This window comes from Neovison vison, chromosome 13 (assembly GCF_020171115.1).
Source record: "Neovison vison isolate M4711 chromosome 13, ASM_NN_V1, whole genome shotgun sequence".
Taxonomy (NCBI): Eukaryota; Metazoa; Chordata; class Mammalia; order Carnivora; family Mustelidae; genus Neogale; species Neogale vison.
The window spans coordinates 110,533,849-110,556,081 of record NC_058103.1 but is presented as its reverse complement, the minus strand read 5'-3'; the positions used below and the strand labels follow the sequence as shown (position 1 = coordinate 110,556,081).

General features: G+C 35.8%; 1 protein-coding gene across 2 annotated transcripts in view; it reads right to left on the bottom strand.

The window, feature by feature from the left end:
• Nucleotides 1–22,121, bottom strand: part of CCPG1 (cell cycle progression 1) — a 39,525-nt gene extending 17,404 nt beyond the window's left edge. For both annotated transcript variants that reach the window (XM_044232026.1, XM_044232027.1), the window contains exons 1-4: nucleotides 22,007–22,121; nucleotides 4,739–4,807; nucleotides 2,451–2,571; nucleotides 591–667 (exon numbers count right to left, since the gene is read on the bottom strand). In XM_044232026.1, the coding sequence (XP_044087961.1) occupies nucleotides 591–667; nucleotides 2,451–2,571; nucleotides 4,739–4,798 (258 nt within the window). In that variant the 5' untranslated portion in view covers nucleotides 4,799–4,807; nucleotides 22,007–22,121. The remainder of the gene's footprint in view (nucleotides 1–590; nucleotides 668–2,450; nucleotides 2,572–4,738; nucleotides 4,808–22,006) is intronic.
• Between the last annotated feature and the right edge of the window lie 112 nt (nucleotides 22,122–22,233).

The window sequence follows — 22,233 nt, the reverse complement described above, 5'->3', positions numbered from 1 at the left end:
AAAAAACAAGATTTAGGTTGTTCTCAAATTTAAAAATGAATCTTCCTTTTTTGATAAACCCTAATAAATTATTTCTCTACATAATTCAAGAATGTAATCTATTTCCAAAAAAATTTATTAGAGGATAAATGAATAGAAATTACTTTTGTAATTACTTCGATAAATTAAAAGACATCTCACTTAAGAGTTTAGAAGACAGAAGTTAAACTCTAATATAAAAGTGACCAATCAGGGCACCTGGGTGGCTCAGTGGGTTAAAGCCTCTGCCTTCGGCTCAGGTCATGATCTCAGGGTCCTGGGATCGAGCCCCACAGCAGGCTCTCTGCTCAGCAGGGAGCCTGCTTCCTCCTCTCTCTCTCTGCCTGCCTCTCTGCCTACTTGTCATCTCTGTCTGTCAAATAAATAAATAAAATCTTTAAAAAAAAAAATAAAAGTGACCAATCTATGGAATCTCAAAATTTTTAATAACAGTTATTAGTAATTCGAAGAGGAAAAGAATGCACAACTAGAAATGGAAGCTTTAATTATTCCTTAGTATTCACTAAAGAATATTGCTTATCATATATCTACAGAGTACAACACAAGTTTACCTCAAGTGCTGTCTTTGTTTCCTCCAAAGCTGGATAAGCAGTTTCTCCCATTAACACTGTGTCATTCTGGCTACTCTCTGATATAAAGCAAAGATCAATTCAATCAATTACACTTAATTGAGTTTTTGTAGTCCACACAGATTATAATCTGAGTACATAAAATCTAGTCCTATTTTTTTGAAGTAGATTTAATTAATTAAATCACATATACTACAGTTGCTAAAAAGTTCTCTGGCAATTGATTTATATATAGTACTTTCAACATAATCCAGAATGTATTTTTTAAAGTATTTTATAATAACACTTTCTTTACTGAAATAATTCATTCCTTCAGAAGAGATAGCAATGGATAAAAATACTCCTAGTAAAATATTTCTCTTAACTGAAACTGCAAACTGTTGCTAAAAAGATCTCTATATTTTAAATACAATTATTTGAAATTGTCAGAGGATAATTTTAGATATTGAATTCATTTAGTATCTACTAAAAAAACAATATAAATCTCTAAGTAAACATAATCTTTACTTTACAATACAAAAGTTCCGAATCCAGTGTGCCTGTAAATACCTGTTAATATGGAAAACCAATTTTCAGACGTCTGATGTTACATTTCCTACATTCCTAAAAGTAGCACTATTCTAATGACTGTTAATGCTTGGTAACACAAAAATCAAAACTATCTTTAAATTATGAATTTTTTGCAATAAAAAGGATTATAAAAAGGATTCAAAAGAACACAGGAAAGCAGAATAATGTCACTATAGCAAATGTATTTTATAAAAAACTCCTCAAAGGAAAAATGTACCAAAAAAACCAACTGGAGTTTATAAAATCATATTTTAAATGAAAAAGTCTATAAAACTGAAGTTAAAAATATTAAAACAACGTGATAAACATATATAAATTTTACGCATAACAAAGAACATATACTAAATGTTAACAGCAGTTATCACCAGATAAAAAGAATTAAAGGTAACTTAAAATTTTTTGCTCATTTTTTTTTTCTGTCATGAATGTGTATTTCTTATATAATTCAGCCCCTCCAAAAAAAAAAAAAAAAAAAACCCAGGAGAAAAAAAGAGAGAAACTACCCCATTCATATGTGTTAGAAAGCCCCTAGCAGCATATTAATCTGAAATTAAGACACTTCAAAAAAGATGTACTTGGGTCCAAGGACTCCCATGGAGTAAAACTCCTTTTACATATGTGAGTATGGGCATTTCTTGGGAGAAAACATTCACAGCTTTCAGATTCTGAAGGAGATCTCTGACCTATCAAAGATAAGAATCACTGTTCAAAGGAGAATAATCAATACACAGGCTGAAAACAAGATTTACAGATATAATCTATGGTATTTCTAGCCATGACCCATATACTTTATTCTCCTGAGGAAATGTTTTGTTCATTTCAATGCAGTTTTTAAAGAAGCTTAAGACGTAATTTAAAAATGAAGAGTACGGCAGTTAAATGCCTTTTACCACCTCTAACCAAAAGTAATGTGAAGTGTGATGACAGATAACTTCTTAAAGAATCTGAGTTTAGTAAATCCCTTATGATTAATTATTTTGTACATCACTAGTCTTAATCAAGATTAGCAATATTTAGTTACCGGTTACAAGTGTAGTATGAAAGAGTTATACAGACACCTAAATAATACACTACAGCTGTAAATAAGCAAACGCCTGGACAGGTTGGTACCACTACCTAATCCACACCAAAATTCTAGTCATTCAGCGACCTGATCATTTAGATTAGCTAGAAAGGCTGCCCACCTAGAAAAAAGGCAAGACTTGTACTGTCGTTCACACATTCTATTATTATTAAAAAACAAAACAAAACAGACTTTTTTTCGTATCTTACCTCCCTGCTCTGGCTGCAATACTTGTAGCTCTTCTTGCTCTAAAGATGTACATTCTGGAGCGAGCTCACAGCTGTCACTGGTTGTACCATGTTCAGAATTCACCATCTCTGTATCAGACCCCTAAGAAAAAAACGATAATTAGTTCTATGTCTATCAGCCACTCAAAGTTGATTATTACTACGTGTAGATACTTCCACTGGTCAAAGTCCTAGATGCTGCCATTCTCTGAAGGGAGCAGTATCTAATCTGACTACCTTTTATTCAATTTAGTCCATAAAGGTCTATGGCAATGAAATGGCAGAATGGAATTGCAGGCTTAGATTCTAAGAGAAGTTAGCCAAGTCAAACCCTCTACTCTATTTTATAAGCCCAAGCAATAAATTTGATCCCAGAGGATAAGTTTTTAAACTAAACTTTAGCTGCTTCTGTTATTTTACCTCTACTCAACATTTATGAAGGTACTATGCAAGGCATTTTGCTATGTATTATGAAATATAAAAAATTCAAATCCAAAATTCAAATTTACAGCCTATTCAGAGACACTTTCACATTCAAATAACTATTTACTATGACAATGTAGAACTAAAAAAGTCTAAGGGCAAGGATTAAAATGAACTATAGGATTAATGGAGTAAACTTTCCCTACACAATTTTATAGAGTATTCTTTATTCTTCCAAGGTTGTCCTTCCTACTTTGATGTCAGACTGTCTTCTGTGTAATAATACAGTGGGTCTTACAGTTTTTTCTCCTCATATCTTATTAGCAAAATAAAGTTAGCCACTAAGCTCCTTCTGTTTGTCCCCATACCCTTCTCCCAATCTTTCCTGTAATTTACTGATCCATGAAATCAAAGGTCTAAGTTCTCCTAATATATATAACTTGAAACAGCAAAAATTAAAAGAATTCATCAAAGGAGTATGTTTTGAGTTGAACTCTAAAGAGAACTCTGAATGTTAAGACCATGGGATTGCCTAAAGTGGCAGGAAAATCATAGAAACAGGCAAGGTTAGGGCTGAACTGGGGACTGCAGGGGAGATCAGTACTGTCCTAAAATAGCAATGAGAAAGAAAAGGAAACACATCTATTAGACATTAGCAGTGGAACCTGCAAACTAGATAAGGAAGAGGGATAAAAACACAAGTATGATCTACTCTATGACAAGATATCTCTAATACAGAATACCCTAATGACACACTTGGCTAAATGCCAGAGAGGTTTACTATCTTGCTTCATACTACAGAATCACAAGACTCCCACAGTTTCCTTGCTCCTATACTGTTAATTATCCTTGAAGGAGAAGTTATTGCTATGGGAGTTGATCTACTTCATAGAAAACAGGCTAAAAATAGAAAAATCACTAATTAAAAAAAGAAAAAAGAAACCACCCCAAACTCAATTTGTAGAGCTGCTATTAAATTTTCAAATTTTACTACAGAAAAATCATTTTTTGGTTAATGTTGATTTTAAGAAGACATAACTAGCCATGTCTAAATCTTAAATTATCAAAGTAATTCTAAAAATTACCACTTAATTTTTTTATTAATCTAGGAAAACAAGTTAAGGCTAAGGGACCCTAAAAACAGACAGGTAAACTATAGAAAAATCCATTAAAACTTTACGATATAGATGATTTTTAACTTATTGCTTCTACTCATCAGTATTTTTATGATTTTTCTATAGTTAACCTATGTTACCAGTGTGGAAAGTAAATTAATGCTTATTATATACTAGTCATGTAACATCATACTTCCTTAACAAAACTCCTTTTTTGAAAGCGTTCTAGCCATAGTCCTTTTTCAATCAAGTTCTGTTAGCAACATAATGTAGCGTAACATATCCAAAGTAGAACACATGTTCCCCATGCTCCTTTCTGGTTTAAATGCAGGCTCTGATATTTTCTAGTTACATAATCTTGGCTAAATTAATTACCCTCTCTAAGTTCTAGTTTCCTCAACTATGAAATGAGAATGCAAATCTATATACCACAGAGGTTATTTAAAATTCTATGAGATTATAGATAAAAGTACAGGGCCGAAACAATAATAAACCCTCAACAAATATTAGCCTACTTTCTCAAAGCCGAGAAATATACCACACAACAATGCAGAAGACACTGGCTCATGAATGAAGAGTTTTCAGCAGTAAAGTTTAGTGTGGGTGGGAAAATGTCCAAGCTAAAGACAATGGAACCTCAGGCTTCAATGCAGCAAACTCTGGCCTTCAAAAAACCCAGGTGATACACTGTAGTATTACAAATGGCCTTATAAAAAGTATTAAACAACATACCTCATGATTGATGACAGTCCAGCCACAAGATGAATCACTGTCACTGGAATTTTCAGACATTTTTCAGGTCTACAAATACAAAAACATATTGTCATGTGGGGTACATTTCAAAAAATTCTATAGGAAGCACTGTATGTGCCCAAGCAGGAAAAGTAGCTTACTGCCTGCCTTCCAGGTGAAACTGAGACAACCCATCCATAGATTTCTCATACAGGATCTATTAACTGCATACCTGGACGAACAAATAGAACCAAACTTCGAAGGCATCCTCCTGAGCTAAAATAGTACAGACAGTCACACTGTAGAAATAAACAAGCTGAATATGAAAGAAGGATTTGGCCACACAGGACAGAAGGGAAAGGAGAAGTCAATTTGAATGTGTGGGTAAATCAAGGGTTGAGAGACCAAATAGGAGAGTGGAAGAGCTCCCAGGCCAAGCAAAATGAAGTCTATTGCGTTGGCAACATGAAGCAATTGAGATTTTTCAAGCAGGGAAGAAACATGATCACAGTTTTTATGAAAATAACGGTGTCAGCAATACTCCACCTAAATTAAAATGGGGGGAGAAAACTAGAAATTGGTTAGAAACTTGTGGTCATTGACAATAACCTAGACTTAAGTCCTAAACCAGCAAATATCCTGGTCATTCTACCTGGTTTGTTTTCTCCTTTCTATCTGAAGCTCCTATTTAAACATCAAAACCAAGCTAATTAAATGATATCTTACTGGCTTTGTTCTATACATTTAAGTCCTATAAATGCTTCTATTATTATACATACATTGAGAACACATTAAACCCAACTTGATGGCTGGTGTTTTAATTGAAAGCTCTACTGCAGGAAATTTAATATGGAACCAGTGGTCAAATAAGAACAGGGCAAAAAATATTGGTCTAAATCTTCCATCAGTGATTTTGAAAAAATTAACATTTTGAAAGGAGAAGGTGTTGGGGTGCCTGGGTGGCTCAGTCAGTTAAACATCAGACTCTTGATTTCAGCTCAGGTCATGAACTCAGGATCATGAGATTGAGCCCTGCATTGGGCTCCATGCTGGGCATGGAGCATGCTTAAGACTCTCTCTCCCTTTGTCCCTACTCTCCCCTAAAAATAATAATAAAATAAAATGAGAAGGTTCTTGGTCACTAAGAATATAAAAATTAGCATGTTTTCAAACAAATTATTCAAAATCTAAAATAAGACATAAAGATGACTGTGAATTTTACTGTCATGCTAAAGCACTTTTTAATTAAGTTCACCTGAGATCACTCAATTACATGATTTCTTACTTATAACTGATTAGGGCCCAGACTGTTTATAACTATAAATTTAAAGGTAAACTATTATAATACAATAAATGTTTTCCTTCTTAGCACAGAAGATTACCCCAAAGGCTATAGTCTGTATACCTTTGGGTATTAACCAATTTTTATGTCTTAGTAATTTTATTTCAGCATTCCTTATTAAATTGACTATATAACTACCAATTCCTCATTGAACTAGGTTTTATGAGTTAAAAAAAAGTTTGATACATTACTATTTGTACTTAAATTCTTTTACAACAATTTGAAAATCATGGGTAACATATGAGACCACACGAAGACTGAGCAGGAGGAAAGGAGAATGGTCAATGAATGAATAGAATAAATAAGTGATATAAATAATATAATAATATAATATAGATAATACAAATATAAAGGAGATTGCAATGTTTAAGACATATGAGAGACCATTTTTTTACCTGAATTAATTGCTAAAATTTAAAAAATTAAGAAATCACAAAAAGTTAAGTTCTGTTTCCCCATTTAAAAAAATGACACTGGCGGGATTCCCCAAAAGAACAGAAAAAGCATTAGAGAGCAAAAACAAGGCAGAAACAATTAAATATGAAAGTTCTAACCAAGGCAATTAACCTAGTATGAGTGGAATATTAAAAGAAAATCAGATATGAATCTTTAAAAGTGCATATATTAAGATGAGGAAGCAATTAAAGAGCCCTAAATGTGCGGGATACAAGCCATCACCGCAATACTCCTTGGAGAAGATAAGCATCTACATTTAACCAGGACTGATGAGGGGGAGGAAACAAAGCAGAAGGGAGGGGGGTGGAAAGATTTTGGAAGACATGAAAGATTTTTTTTAAAAGGACTGAATAACCAGACACATAAGAGGGAGAGATTGGTAGGATAACTCGCAGGTGTCTGGTTTAAGTGACTGAGTAGTTGGAAAAACCATTCTATATGGAACAAGAAGTAAAATAAAGAAAACTGGTTGAAGCCTAAAAAGCATTAAAAAAAAAAAAAAAAAAAAGCATTCTTTCTCCACCATGTGAAAGATTCTAACCTCTTCTATAAGCTCACATTCCCACTGCTGCTCCATCTCACCCCGAGACTTACCAGTGCTTTATTCTGTTAATAACCCTCCAAAATTTGTGAATTACCAAACCCAATCAGAGGTATTTAATGTATATATCTCCTACCCTCCTCTTGGTAACTTCTATTAAACATTCCTTTTAAATAGTTCCTAGCATTTGTTTTCTAACAAAGTTATCTAATAACTCAGGTGATGAAATTAACAAAGCCAACATTTCAAAATAAAGTTATATACATTGCTAAATTGGAACAACTTTAGCATATATCAGTTTTTCAAATCAAGGAGCCCACTTAAATCAGGACCCAGATTAATTCTTTGTTTACTCATCTTGAAGGAAGAACAAGTTTGACATCTAGCCCAAATGAGAAAAGGACTACTGGTCACATCACAGAAACAGTCTGGATAAGTAAAATTCACAGACCTACTAAAGAATCCTTTTAAGTCAGCAGTTCTCAAAGAATTGGGAACACTGTAATGAAAGCAAAATTTTAAAAAGTAAATTTCTGAGCCCCACTCTAGACACACTGACTCTAAAAGCTGCCATTATATCTGAAACTCCTCACTTGTCAGTGATCTTCCTAAAATGATAATTTTATATTTTACTCTTTTAAAATGTTAAGATTTTCATACTGGGTTTTTTTTTTTTTTTTTTTGATAATGCCCAAAGGCTCTGTATATCTACTGCTTATTCTTTAGCATCTTATCCTTTCTCCACCCATTCCCTCTCCCCTCATGATTTTGATTCCCCTAAAAGGCTTCGCTTTCTCAACTGAGGCTTTGCAGATATTCTGATCAGTTCCCTATCCCAATACCTCAACCCAAGCCCCTGTGTCCATCCTTCCTTTCTCAAGTAATGCATTACTTTTGTGAACAATTCCCTGACCCCACCCCCAAAGACTAGTATTTTTCCCTAATCTACTACTTGAAAGAGAATGCTGTGCTATAGTTGCTTATTTACCTATCAAATATTCCCAAACACAGCACACTGCTTGACACATATTAAGCAGTCAAAAAGAAGAAAGGTGGGATGCTTGGGTGGCTCAGTCAGTTAAGTGTCTCACTTTGGCTCAGGTCATGATCCCAGGGTGCTGGGATCGAGACCCACATCAGGCTCCCTGCTCAGCGGGAAGCCTGCTTCTCCCTCTGTCTGCAGTTTCCTCTGCTTGTCTGAGCGTGTGTGCTCTCTCTCTTTCTGACAAATAAATAAAACCCTTAAAAAAAAAAAAAAGAAAGGTAAACAGACTTCTGGATGATGATACAGTTAGTAACACAACTCTAAACTATTCCTTAAGAAACTCAAAATTCTAGAGGAACCTCTCATTATTTTGACCAAAGGCAAGTGCACAAACCCTTCCCATTTTAAGAGCTTTACTAATAATTTAGAAATATGCAGAGTTTATGGGAAGTAACAAAGTCATAAAAAATACGATTTCTTTAATCTCTTTAATCAGTCATATATATCCAATTGCTTAGGTTTCTTGGGTATTCAAATATAATCTCTACAAACCGAAAACCACTTCCTGCTGTTCTTCCTGTTTTTGATATCTCAGAGAACAGCATTAGCCAAAAACAATCTGGCTATAAGGAAAAGCCACAAAATATCAGATTAAAAAAATCTAGATTTAGGATAACTAAATCACCTTGACCCAAAAATCCAGGGAAGTCTTCTTAACCATTCCTGCTTCCACTGCCTAACCCAGCTTCATTTCCCACTTCAATTTCAGTGACCGCTCCCTAATGGATCTCTACCTGTGATCAATTCCCTTCCAGTCACGCCTCTGTAAGTCTGCCCACACTAAAGTTATTCTAAAACATGAATCTGATCATTTAAACTACTGAATCACACTCCCTTCAAGATAAAATCAAAAGTCTCCAGAGATTTCAGAACAGGAGACATTATTTAAATTGACTCTTCACTTCATAATAGATCCTAAGGAACATTTCTTCACATTTAAGATTTTATTTGTAGAACTCTATGCAAGAGAATGATAATACATATTACAGACATATGTTTCAACATAGCACATATTGGGGATAACAAGATATAAATTTACTCCATGAAGTCTCATCTCATTTATGAAGCTACTTACAGCATAAAGGCTAATTCCACATTGATACAATCACATTGTTCAGCAGACAGGAGGCCTAAGGTGAATGCCATTTTAAATAATTCCTTTATCCATCTGTACATCATTTATTGAGTTCTTAGCACTTGCTAGGTATTGAAAATACTATATACCAATATATAAGATAGATAGAGGAATCTTGCCTCCTGGGGCTTAAATTCTACTTGTAGTAGACTATGCTGAACTTTACCTGAGCCCTGTGTTCAGGAAAGCAAGGAACACTGAAAAATCTCCCAGTCCTGTTTTGTCTGTTTGTCTTCTGACAAATGAAAGCAGCTCTCTGCTCAGCAGGGAGATTGCTTCTCCCCTCCCCTCTTTGTCTGCCTGCCACTCTCCCTGCCCGCGCATGAGCACGTTCTGTCAAATAAAATCTAAAAACAACAAAAGTATATTTGAGCAACTATTTGAATACATGATGAAATCGCTATGCAGTTAACCTGGGGAGAGCTTTTCTGTCCAAGCAGCAGGTACAAAGTTGGAACCAAGGCAGCCTGCATTTCTGAGTATCAGCAGTTGAGGCATGTGTGCTAGCAAGAAAGTAGGAAGAGAGGAGGACAGAGAGCTAACAGGCAGGGGATGGACCATGAAGGGCCTTATAGATCCTAAGACTTTTTAGCTTTTTACTCTGAGCGAAACTAAAAGTCACAAGAATTATGAGGAAAGAACAGATCATTCTGGTAGCCTTATTGAGACAGCACTGTGGGGGGCAGCAAGGGCTGAAGCAGGTAGGTCATTTGCAAAGCTACAATAATCCAGCTGAGAAATAATGGTGGTTTGATCCAGGGTGGTAGCTGTGAAGACAATAAGAACTGGATAGATAATATGTATTCTGAAAGTACAGCTAGCTAACAGCACTTCCCAAAATATTGAATATAATGTGTGAAAGATGACTCCTGGACTAAACAAATACCAAAATGAAATTGCCACTGAGACAGGAAGGCTTCAAAACCAGTAAGCTATGAAAAAAAAAAAAAAAAAACCACACAAAAAACTGGTGAACTGTTTTGGGGCATTAAATTTGAGACAGCGATTATCATATCCAAGTGGAAACACCAAGCAGGAAGCTGAACCGAATTTAGGGGAGTTATGGGTTAAAGATGTAGCTATAAAATAATTTAGGTGGCAGTTGTCAAAAGTAGTAATACAGCAACAATATTCATTTTATCTCATAAAGTACAACTGGGGGTGCCTGGGTGGCTCAGTTGTTAAGCATCTGCTTTCAACTCAGGTCATGATCCTAGGGTTCTGGGATCGAGCCCCGCATCAGGCTCCCTGCCCAGTGGGGAGCCTGCTTCTCCCTCTCCCACTCCCCCTGCTTGTGTTCCCTCTCTTGCTGTCTCTGTCAAATAAATAAATGAAATCTTTTTTTTTTTTTTTTTTTAGATTTTATTTATTTGACAGAGATCACAAATAGGCAGAGAGGCAGATGGGGCGGGGGCGGGGGGAGGGAGAAGGAGGCTCCCTGCTGAGCAGGGAGCCCCATTCGGGTCTCAATCCCAGGACCCTGGGATCATGACCTGAGCAGAAGGCAGAGGCTTTAACCCACTGAGCCACCCAGGCACCCCTAAATAAATGAAATCTTAAAAAATAAAATAAAGTACAACTGGAGTGAGTGTTACCTGATATGATGGTACCCCTCATCCTTCCTGAATAGCTACATTTTACTATGAAAAAGGGGAAGGTTTCCTATCACCATTATCTTCTAGAATTAGATATGTTGGAGAAGAATGGGGGCATTATTCTCCCACACGTCTATAATTCCAATGTAAGCCAACCAATGGGCTGTCAGCAAAGGTTCCAAAAGTGCTGCTGGACTATAAATGTGATCAAGAGGAATCAAAAGCTTTTTCCAATTGCTTTTTCAAAGGCTCCCGAACTTTCACCTTCCCAAAAGGGTATCAAAATGCCTGGTTTAAACCAGATTTCATCTTAAGAAAGGGTAGAAAATCTAACACCCCAACTAATAAAAACTTTAAAAATGTTCTTTATATTCTATTTTTTGTACAATAACAGCCCTACAGAAATCGTTTAAATGAGACTACCTTAACTGAGAACATAAATACTACATTCGTTCATTCAGGCAGCATATACTTATTGAGCTAGTGCTATATGCCATGCATGAATTTTATTTCAAGTTCTGGAGATACAACACAGTGGGGTGGCAGAACACCAGGACGGCCTCTGAAGAAAGTTCATATTCTAGGTGCCACAAACAAGCAGAATATGAAGTAAGTCAGCTGGTGGCAAGTACTGTGGACAAAAATAAAGCATGAGAGGGGAAAAATGAAGGCAGGGAATTGTGGGGAGGGAGTGGATCAGAATTTTGTATAAGATTCAGGCAGATCTCCTACCAAAATAGTGGGCACCTATTTCTCCATAACCTCAGGAGGGTAATGACCCTATGTAATTTCTGATCACCTCATGAGCAAAAACGATCTCCTTATTTTAATCTGTATTTCCCAGATAACTTAGTGGGATTGTACACCTTTCCCAATATTTATTGGCTATCCTTATTTCCTTTTCTGTAAATTATCTAATGTTCCTATGTTATACGTTCTTAATAGATTATCTTTATTGATTTGTAGAAGTTCTTTATAAATTGCGTCATGAAATAATTCACTATTAAACACTTATCACAAATATTTTCTTCTAAAATTCTTCAATTTTTAAAAATACCTTCTACCACAAACGTTTTTAAATTTTATGCAGAGGTAGAGGATGGAATATAGGGTGTTCTTTAGAACACCTATATTTTACAACTTGCCTTAGAAAGTCTTTCCAAAGATTACATTATTCTCATATATTTTTACTAATACTTTTTCAATTTTGGCTTTTATATTTAGCTACTTAAATTTGTGTATCCAGATTTTTCCCTTTTGGTGTTAGAAATTATCCTGATTATTGAAATTCTATACTTTCTATGATTTGAAATGCCATTTTTTTATTACATAAAGTTCTATATACATTTATGAATCAGTTTCTATAGTCTCCATCCTGTTACTGATCTATATTCCTTGTACCAGTACAATGCTGTTTTAATTATTATGGTACTTATCACAAGTACCCATTTTTCAACTCTTTCCTTGGTCCCTTCCTAAACATAACAACCACCCTAAACACTTATACACAAGCAAAAATTAAACTGATTGCAAGTTACATATAATACTTACTCCAAGTACTAGAATTTTTTTTTTTCTTCCCATTTAAAAGTCTCCCCCCGACCCTGAGGATAAACATTCTCTATAAAGTCAAAGTCTAGGGAGATATTCAGAAGTTTTCACTACCTGCTCTAACCTACCGATCACTTAGGCCTCCTCCCTGAACTCTCGGCTGGTCAAAGTAATCTACTTGCTGGGCGTCTCCTGAATACAGAATGGACAGCCTCACCTCCATGTCTTCACTTCTCAAGTTACACCTTCTGTAATGTTTTCCTCCTTCCTTCCTTCCGATTTCTCTATTTAAGGCTCAGCCCTCCTCCACGAAAGTTTTCCTAGATCACAATTTTCCAACACAATGATCTCTCCTTCCCCTGAATTTACAGCACTTACTTCTTACTTCTTAGCATGTAAGTTGCCTAATGGTAGTTTATATTACTCTTTCCCCTGAGTAACTTCGCTTATTAGCGTTATGTTCAAAGCTCTGATAAAGAGCTCCAATTTTAGACCCATCCTTAAATTTCCCTCTGTTAAACTTTGCATAGTTATAATTTTTTAACGCTATTTTCAAAAGGGATTTAGAGCCACTAAAATCACTAAACACCACAATGAAGACATTGAAATAGAAAAGCTTAAGAAATGCACTATTATCCAACAATTTTACCCACTCTTCAGCTTCCCAGTAAAGTCTCCAGCAATAAGAAAAGAAAATTTGACGATGCCTAATGCCACATCACCACAGCGGTCTTACCTGGTTACTATACTCCCCAACTCTAAAAAACCTCTTACAAAAGCCTAGCAGAATCTATCAAAAAAGAAAACAAGATGAAAGTCTCCAGCTGGAGCTGGCTTCTGTGTCACCTATCCGTCTCGCTTTCAGCAGTCGTTTGATGATCCACTCTTGCATCTATCAGGAGGCCAGCCTTTCTTATGTAATACTGAAGACGCTCACTGTTTCGTATTAAAGACAGTGAAATCTAGTTTAGATCTATATGCTAAGGCATTTTTCTCTCTCAACTGTGTAACAGAGACAGCCCCCAAAGAAGTGCTGCAACTTAACCTTACTTCAACATAAACTCTTGGTTGTGATACTGTGGATCTACATTAACAAGTCACCAAAAAAAAAAAAAAAAAAAAAAAAAAAAAAGGCTTACTGAAATCATTATCTTCTTTCCTGAAACTGTTAGTAAGCACGCATGCACTACATTTTCAAGCATCTTCTTTAGAAAAATCATCAGCAGAAATTTCTTTCTGATTTTAGTGTTAGAATAAATGAGCTTATCCTGACCGGTGGGCTTCAGTAATGTGAAGAGTTTTCCCTCATGATACCTATCTTTGGTAAAAATATAGACATCATAATATACATTGTGGTTAGAATAATATCTTCATCCTTGGTTCCATTTTATAATTCCTACCACTCCTTCCCTCTGTATCACTCTTCTCTTCTACTTTTGTTACCTTCCTGACTTTTACATATGTTACCTTCCAAACATTTTATGTAAGTACTGGGGTCAGTAAGTTTCCTACCTTATACTTTTCCCAATTAGCTGTTTAACAAATTTTTTAATGCTTTAAAAATTATTGAAAAAATGACTTTAATGACTACATAATGTGTTGTTATATTCATCATAGCTTCTTACCCTATTAGTGGATATTTAAGTTGCTAATGGGTTTTTTTCATCAATGAAAAATAATGATGCAAGAAAAAAGTGATCTAAGACTTATCAAGGCTTATTACAGCAGAGAGAATCAATTATCATATGGTTTCACTTACTTGTGGAACATAAAGAATAACACGGAAGACATCGGGAGATGGAAAGGAGAAGGAACTTGGGGGAACTCAGAAAGGGAGACAAACCATGAGAGACTGTGGACTCTCAGAAACAAACTGAGGTTTTTGGAGGAGAAGAGAAGGGGGTTGGGTGAGCCTGGTGGTTGGGTATTAAGGAGGGCACGTATTTCATGGAGCACTGGGTGTGGTGCATAAACCATGAATCTTGGATCACTTAAAAAAAAAATTAAATTAAAAAAAAGTTTAAAAAAAAAGACTTATTACTAAGATGGTTCTGTCACTACGTTTTATGGTAATTTGGCAAATTCACGTTTAAAAAATTATTCTGACATGGGGGCACCTGGTAGTTCAGTTGGTTAAACATCTGACTCTTGATTTTGGCTCAGGTCATGATCTCAGGGTTGTGAGATTGAGCCCCACACTGGGCTCTGTGCTGGGCATAGAACCTGCTTAAGATTTTTCTCTCTCCTTCTCCCCTCCTAAAAAATTTGACATAAATACTTCAGTAGTTAGATGATGAGAAATGTGTCTTTTTCAGGAATTAAGGAGTCTTCAATCTGTTCATTGTGGGAGGGAAGAACCTTCCATTGTATTTGTTTCATTTTTTCAAAGTAGTCCAATCTTGATAGGTCAGTTTATAATTTTCTTTTTACTATCTACAATGTGGACCCTATTTCAGTCCCCAAATTCTAGCAATAAATAAACTTAGTTTAAGAGCACCTAGTACCCATTAGACCTTTGTGTTTTGGGAAATATAAGTACTATCCTAAGGAAGTTGATTTCAAGCTTACTGGCTAGAATGGTCAGGTAAACCCTTTATTTGAAAAAGAGTAAGTTTCTATAGAACTTTTAAACTGTTACAGCAGATAAATCCTGCAACATATTTTCACCAAGCAAAGGGAAAACTAAATGGCCTTCCAAAAACATCAAGGAAAAAGATTTGATAGGCAATTCTGAATAGGGAACTAAGTGCTGTCTGCCATTTTTATGCTCAAAACACAACACAAAAAAGCTTCCCACCATTGGTGTAAAAGGTAGAGGATGAAAGAGATGCAGAAATACAAGAGCCACTTTCACATAAAATACTTCTGAATTAAAAAAGAAAGCAAATTTCATTGTTCTCCTATCCTCCCTCCCAAAGGAAAAAAAAAATTTTTTTTTGCCAAGTTGCATCATTCAGGAATCAAAGCCTCCATTAAACTTCACTAACATGATATTACAAAATACTTTCAATATGTCATCTTTTGTTTGCCTTGTGAAAGATCAACACTAATATAAGGCTTCACAAAACATTAAGACCACCTGGTAAAATAGGCCTAAAGTTTTAAACATACAAATCTAAACCACAAAAAGACTCAAAGAAAATGGAAAATCACTTTATAATCCTGAGGTAAACACAATCTTTTTCTAAGCTTTACACAAAACCTGGAAATTGTAAAGGAAAAGATCTTATATAAAAATCATACACTTGTTAGGGAAAAATATCTGTGACATGTATGAAAGAGTTTTCAAAACACTTCCAGCATACCAATAAACCAGTAAGAAAAAGATTAAAACACTGAGTAGAAAATTTAGCAAGCAGGGTACATGGATGGCTCAATCCGTTAAGCATCAGCCTTTGGGATCCAATCCCGCATCAGGCTCCCTGTTCAGTGGGGAGCCTGCCTCTCCCTCTCCCTGCTGCTCCCCCTGCTTGTGCTCTCTATCAAATTAATTAATTAACTAATTAAAACTTTAAAAAGAAAGAAAAGTCTTCAAGGAAATCTTACATAAAGACAAATTTAGCAAGCAACATATTCAATTTATAGAAAACATAAAAATAATGTACAATACTGAAAAAATGCTCAAACTTACTACCAAATAACACGAAGAGAAGCAAGACTATTTTAATACCTAACCAATTAACAAAGACTAAACAAGTTAGTAAGTTAGATAAGATATGGGGAAAACAGGCACTGTAAACAGTGGAAATGTATATTATCATCCTTTCAGTGATTCGTTTTCTAAGTTTTATTTAAGTAATCTCTACACCCCACTTGAGGCTAAAACTCACAAACCCTAGATCAAGAGCCACATGTTCTGACTGAACCAGCCAGGCACCTCTTCTTTCAGTGATTTTTAACAACAAAATTCTACAGGCAGATAAGCTGTGACCATCCACCAATTTTCTTTCACTTCCTATTCATCTCATTTCTAAGAATTTATCTGATTGTAATATTCACATGAATATGAAAACATATACACATATGTGTAAGAACTGTTGATAGAACAACTTTTACAATATAAAATTAGAAAGTAGAAGGTCCACCAAGAGTGAATTTATTAAAATAAAAATTTGTAGTATTATAATTAATGCAACCATTAAAAAGACAGACTAGATCAACATGCTTTGACATGGAGAAATATCAATATATTTTTAAAAGCAAGACAAACGTGTATAGTAAAATGCTATTTATATTAATTGACATGCAATACTAAAATTTTAGAGTATCTTTCAAATCTTAAAAAACACCAAAATTACATGTATCTTCTAAATTCAATGACCATTTATTAACTCTATAGTCAGCATAAAAAATATTTTCTTTTCTAAAATAAAAATACAAACCCAATTGTAAGTATAGTATATGACTGATACAAATCCAATCATCTTCTGGATGACCAGTTTCTTCAAGACAAAGGGCCGAAAGGAGTCATAGAAAAATATTTACTATCCACGGTATGAGAAATTTACAGTGGAAAATTGACATTTTGATGAAAATCGGGCTTTAATGAGTCCACAATGCAGTAATTATGGTTATTATGTGATCCTATGGTTGCCCTGCCTCTTGGTTACTATATTCATCATATGGGTGGATGCAAAGATAACCATAACCCATCTATAGTAAGTTGCCCTCTCCTAGTTCTAATGGGGTGGAATTTCATTTAGTGGCTCAGTTGGTTAAGCAGCTGCCTTCGGCTCGGGTCATGATCCCGGCGTCCTGGGATCGAGTCCCACATCGGGCTCCTTGCTCGGCGGGGAGCCTGCTTCTCCCTCTGCCTCTGCCTGCCTCTCTGTCTGCCTGTGCTCGCTCTCTCTCCCTCTCTCTCTGACAAATAAATAAATAAAATCTTAAAAAAATAAAAAATAAAAAAAAAATAAAACACTGAAATCTATCACTAAAGACAGGTATCTGGAAAAAAAAAAAATCTAGAACAGAGAAGTAATTTCACTTTATGCCTGCCCAGAAAAAGGCACCAACATGGTTACAGGCAGCAGATTAACCTTCTAATGTAAACAATAAACTAAGAAGTGAGTCAATACACAATTTCTTCACAGGTTTCCTTCAATGATGTAACATCCCTCAAATTAGGAAACAAAAGCAACCACTACCATATTTGAAGATGAAAGTACTCTTTTTTTGCTTCCATCTAAAAGAAGCCACACCTTTGATAAAAAAGTGTGAAATGAAATGAGTCAGCAATATGAATTCAAACACTGTGGGGAAATTAAGATGCCTATTAGTATGTAAACATTCCTTTCACCAGGTACTCTCATTCTGAGAAAAAAAAATCCTGGCTTTCAAAGACTGTTTTATCTTAATTCTGGAGGAGCCTAAACAACATATATATAAACTTGACCAAGGCTCCTACTCACTTGGGCACCATGAGCCCCTGGTGGCCCCTTATTCCCTTTCACGAATAAGTAAGTAAAACTATTGGGTTTTGCCTCTTTGTTTTCCTCTATTCTCAAATTTTTAAAAAATAATTCATTTTTGCTTATTAAAAATACATATTCATCACATATCTATACCTTTTAATTCACCCTAATTCTATGAAAAACAAAGGGATTTTACACCTCTATTGTTTTCCATTTTTAAAAACACTGAACAATTAAATATGCATCCACTGTTACTTTTTAGTAGTAATTTTAGAAAATGTTAGTAAAGATACTGAGTTATCAACTAATCATATAAACAGCTGTCACCAACCCATGCATGATACATATTATATTACTTTGCCTTTCACTTTCACTTACATTTACTCTCAAAAAGTCCTCAGAAAAGTTTCTGAAACACTTTTTTACTTGCATGTTCTGTATGTCCACCTTAGGTAAAGTTAATCTCAAGGGTCAGATGCTGTATAGGCAGGGATGACTTCCCCATAAGAAGATATCTAAGCTCCAAACTATTTCTGAAAAATCAATGCTTACACATGCAAGTATCTCTCAGAGGACCTAGGATTTCATATTCAGTGTAGGCTCAATGTCATGAAGTCAACTTAAAGTAACATTTTACAACATAAAACATATTTAGAACATTAAAAACATCCACCTCCTACTGTCAGAAGTTACACTGATGATTTTCCTTAGACTTTAGATGTGCAATTAAAAAAAAACCCGAAACCAAAATTAAAACTACTCTTTTAAAAGCACACTGCAGTTTCAGGACCTTTAATGCAGCAGAGTGCAAAGTCACAGTCAGGACAGGGGCCAAGTTTCCTCCAACCTAGAAAAAGCCAAAAGCTCTACCAAAATATCAAATTAAGATACTATTTCACTGTTCCATCAAACTTCCCAGTCAAAAAAAAAAAAAAAAAAAACCTATCACATTCTTATCACACTTCAAATGCACAATATACTTTATATAAATGTTACTTATGTAGGCCAGTAATACTTTGCATGGGCAGATCACTCTGCCACTTACAAAGTGATGTCATTTTCATACCTGATTTGAGCTTCACAAATACACCATCAAGTATGGCAACTGGCTATTATGTACAATGTACACATGGAAACAAGACAGAGTCACAAATCATGTGCTCAACATCATTAAACATCCTGATTCCCAATCCAATGCTCTTTTTACAGTAATTTCATCATGATGGTAGTATGAACCAGACAGAAGGTTTTTAGGATACTGATTTACGGACAAATACTAAAGAAAAATTAGATTTCTGACTTCCTGTAGTGGAGGAAAATCTTTGACTCACTTTATTCATTTTTAATACTTACTTCAAAAAACCAACTGGCCCTTAAACAAAGTTTCCACATATCAGACGTCCTTAAAAAAAAAGAAAAAAAGAAGAAGAAGAAGAAGAAAGAAAGAAAGAAAGAAAATACCTAAACTTACCACTTACTTCCAATCCTTCCCACATTATAGGGCTAAATTTCATCTTAGAACCCAAATTTAGAAACTTTTTTCAAATTTATCTGGTGCAGTATATTGGACATGACCTTTGAAACACACTAATATCTCTAATTTGTTTTAATCTAGTCAAAACTGTAAAACTGCCAGCAAGGAAGTTCTTTAAAATGTATGTTATTACATACATTATGGCAACTTCCTCACCTAACCACACATAAACATGCAAACAATCCAGCCTCTAGTAGTTCTGCATTGTTAGATGAGTCTGCATATTCTGTTTTAAAATACCCTGGGCTTAACAGGCCTTGCTGCTCTGTCCATGTTCTTTACATGTCAGAAACTACTGCTCTAGGATCTTAGCAGTTCATACTTATCTAGCTTTTTTAAATCTTTAACTTAGATAAGAATGCAACTACACAACTGAGACTATAATACTGTGTAACAAGTTAGTAAATCAAACATGTTCATCAATTATGTTTCTTATGCCCTGTAAATGGACTCAAATATCTAGTAAGATACTGAGCTAACATATTAGACAATATATACAAAATTAAAAGATACAAAATAGCAAAAAGGAACTGAAACTTGAGGAGGAAGCAAAGCTTCAAAGAAAATAAAATATGAATACTATAGCTTAAAAAACAAAGAAGCTTTAGAATGGATATTGTATTAAGACTTAATAGAAACTTGGGAGTTGAGGCTTAACCTCAATTTTTCAGGGCTGATAATTGCAAAAATACATAGAATATCCCTACAGAAGACTAATGTGACCCTTTCCTTAGGACAGAAAACAAAATGTGGGCTAAATAATATGCTTCTTACCCATTCATATACAACATATCAATAACAGAAAATAAAAGTAAACACAATCCAAAATATCAGTACCGTATAAAACATCGTAGTCAACATGATTTAATGAAAACAAGCTTTAAAAGTCCACATTTTATCATTGATTTACTTCTTTAATTCCACTGGAAATAAATTTAAATTTAAAATTCTCCTACCTCTAGATCTTTTCAGATTAATGTGCCCATCTTTTGTCACCTGATAGATTTACAGGAATAATCAACATTGCACTGCCTTAACTAAAGACTAAGCACTTTTCTCCATGATTTTACCATGCAAAATGAAAATAGATTAAAATGAGACATGCAGATATTAAGAATTATTGTTATATCTGTTTTTTTTTCCTTTTTAATCCAACAAATGCATTTCTTGCCCCTTCCAGACAAATAATTTAGGTTTAAATTGTTATTTATATAATCTGTTGATGCAGTAACAGGGTCTCTGTGTAGGTTCTTTGTTGTTTGTTTTTTAAAGCAATGTTTAAAGGACCTATTGAACTGCTGCACCTGTATCCTTTTTTTTTTTTAAATTGAGTTCTTTTCCTTGGAAAATTTGGAAAATACCAGAAAATATAAAGAAAAAGCCATTTATGGTTTCACCATCTGATCACTTTTATAACTATCTTCTGAGCTTATTTTTAGTAGACATGATCACTTCTGGTTCTACAGTTTCATTTACAAAATCAGAATTATACCATTTTCTAACCTGTTTTCACTTCAAAAGTATTTCCCACACCCCTGAATATTATTTAAGAATGGTTTTTATTCAGTAACTTCTTTAATTAGGATCCTATCCTTCGCTTAAAGGGTTAAAAATTACGCATTAAAATAATACCCTTGCTTTCTCCTATCCCTTCACCTTTATGATGAGAACTCAGCAAAGAATAGTAAACCATTGACACTAGCGTCGAAGGTGTGATAGATTGTATCCCCCTGAAAAATATGGGACCTAATAAGATTCAAACCTTAAACCCAAAATATGAAGCGCTACCAGACACAGTTCAAGCACTGTGTCTTCATTACTTCAAGCAATGAAGGTAACCTTATTGGAGGAGGCAAATCTAAAATTCGCAGGACTCAAGTAGTTACCTCTTCTAGCTACAAGAAAGCTCCCCTTCGTTTTTAAATAAAGCAATTGTGAAGCGGTGCAAACTTCACCCACTCAACGAACTACCATAATTGACTGAGTTCGTTAAAATTGCCGCTCCCAATGGCAGAGATGGATTCATCAAAAAAAAATATAAACATGTAGAGCACACGAGGAACTGTGTGGACAGCTGCTACAGAGAAGTTATCGATTAAGAAGTGGGCCGGGTGAGGCGGAAAAGGTTAAGGAAGGCGATCTGATCATTATCAGCTTGGCGTATAAGCAGCAATCTCAGCTGCATTATTTAATATTTAATCCTCCTATTCCTGGCATCACGGGGCTCAAACGTCACCAAAAGAGAGGGGCCGGCTGAAAAAACCGGCCGGGTGACGCACATCACATCTTACCATATGGATTCTCATCAATCAAGACCAAGAAGCGCCCAAGCCAGCCTTGTGAAAGAAGGGTCCCCCCCGGCCATCAGCTTCCCCAGTCCCCTAGTACGCCGCTCCGGTTCGCAAGCAGGGATCGGAGGGTGCGAGATCTCCCGACCCTACGCCTCAGCGCCCGGCTCAAGACCACCCTTGCACCAGCTCCCGCCCGGAGTCAGTCCCAGCCGGGGCAGTCCCAGCCTGGGCAGCCCCTGCCAGAGCAGCCTCTGCCTCAGAGAAGACACCGCCTCTGCCTCCGCCACACAACTCAACAGCGGACAGGGCCCCGACAGGCGGCCGAGACTCCTCTCCCAGGGTCCCAACCAGCCCAGGGCCATACCTGAACGGGCAGCGCCACCTCCGCCCGACTGTGTTGACTGTCGCGGTGGCGGCGGTCACAGCTCCGAGCACAGTGACGCCTCACTTAAAAACAACAACCTGCTCGCAGGCGTCCGCAGCCGGGAGGCGGCGGCCGGCGGAGCGCCGCAGCGCATGCCGGGACTCGTAGTCCCTCCCGCTCCTCATGTAGGGCACCGGAGGAGGGAAGAACTACTACTCCCGAAGAGG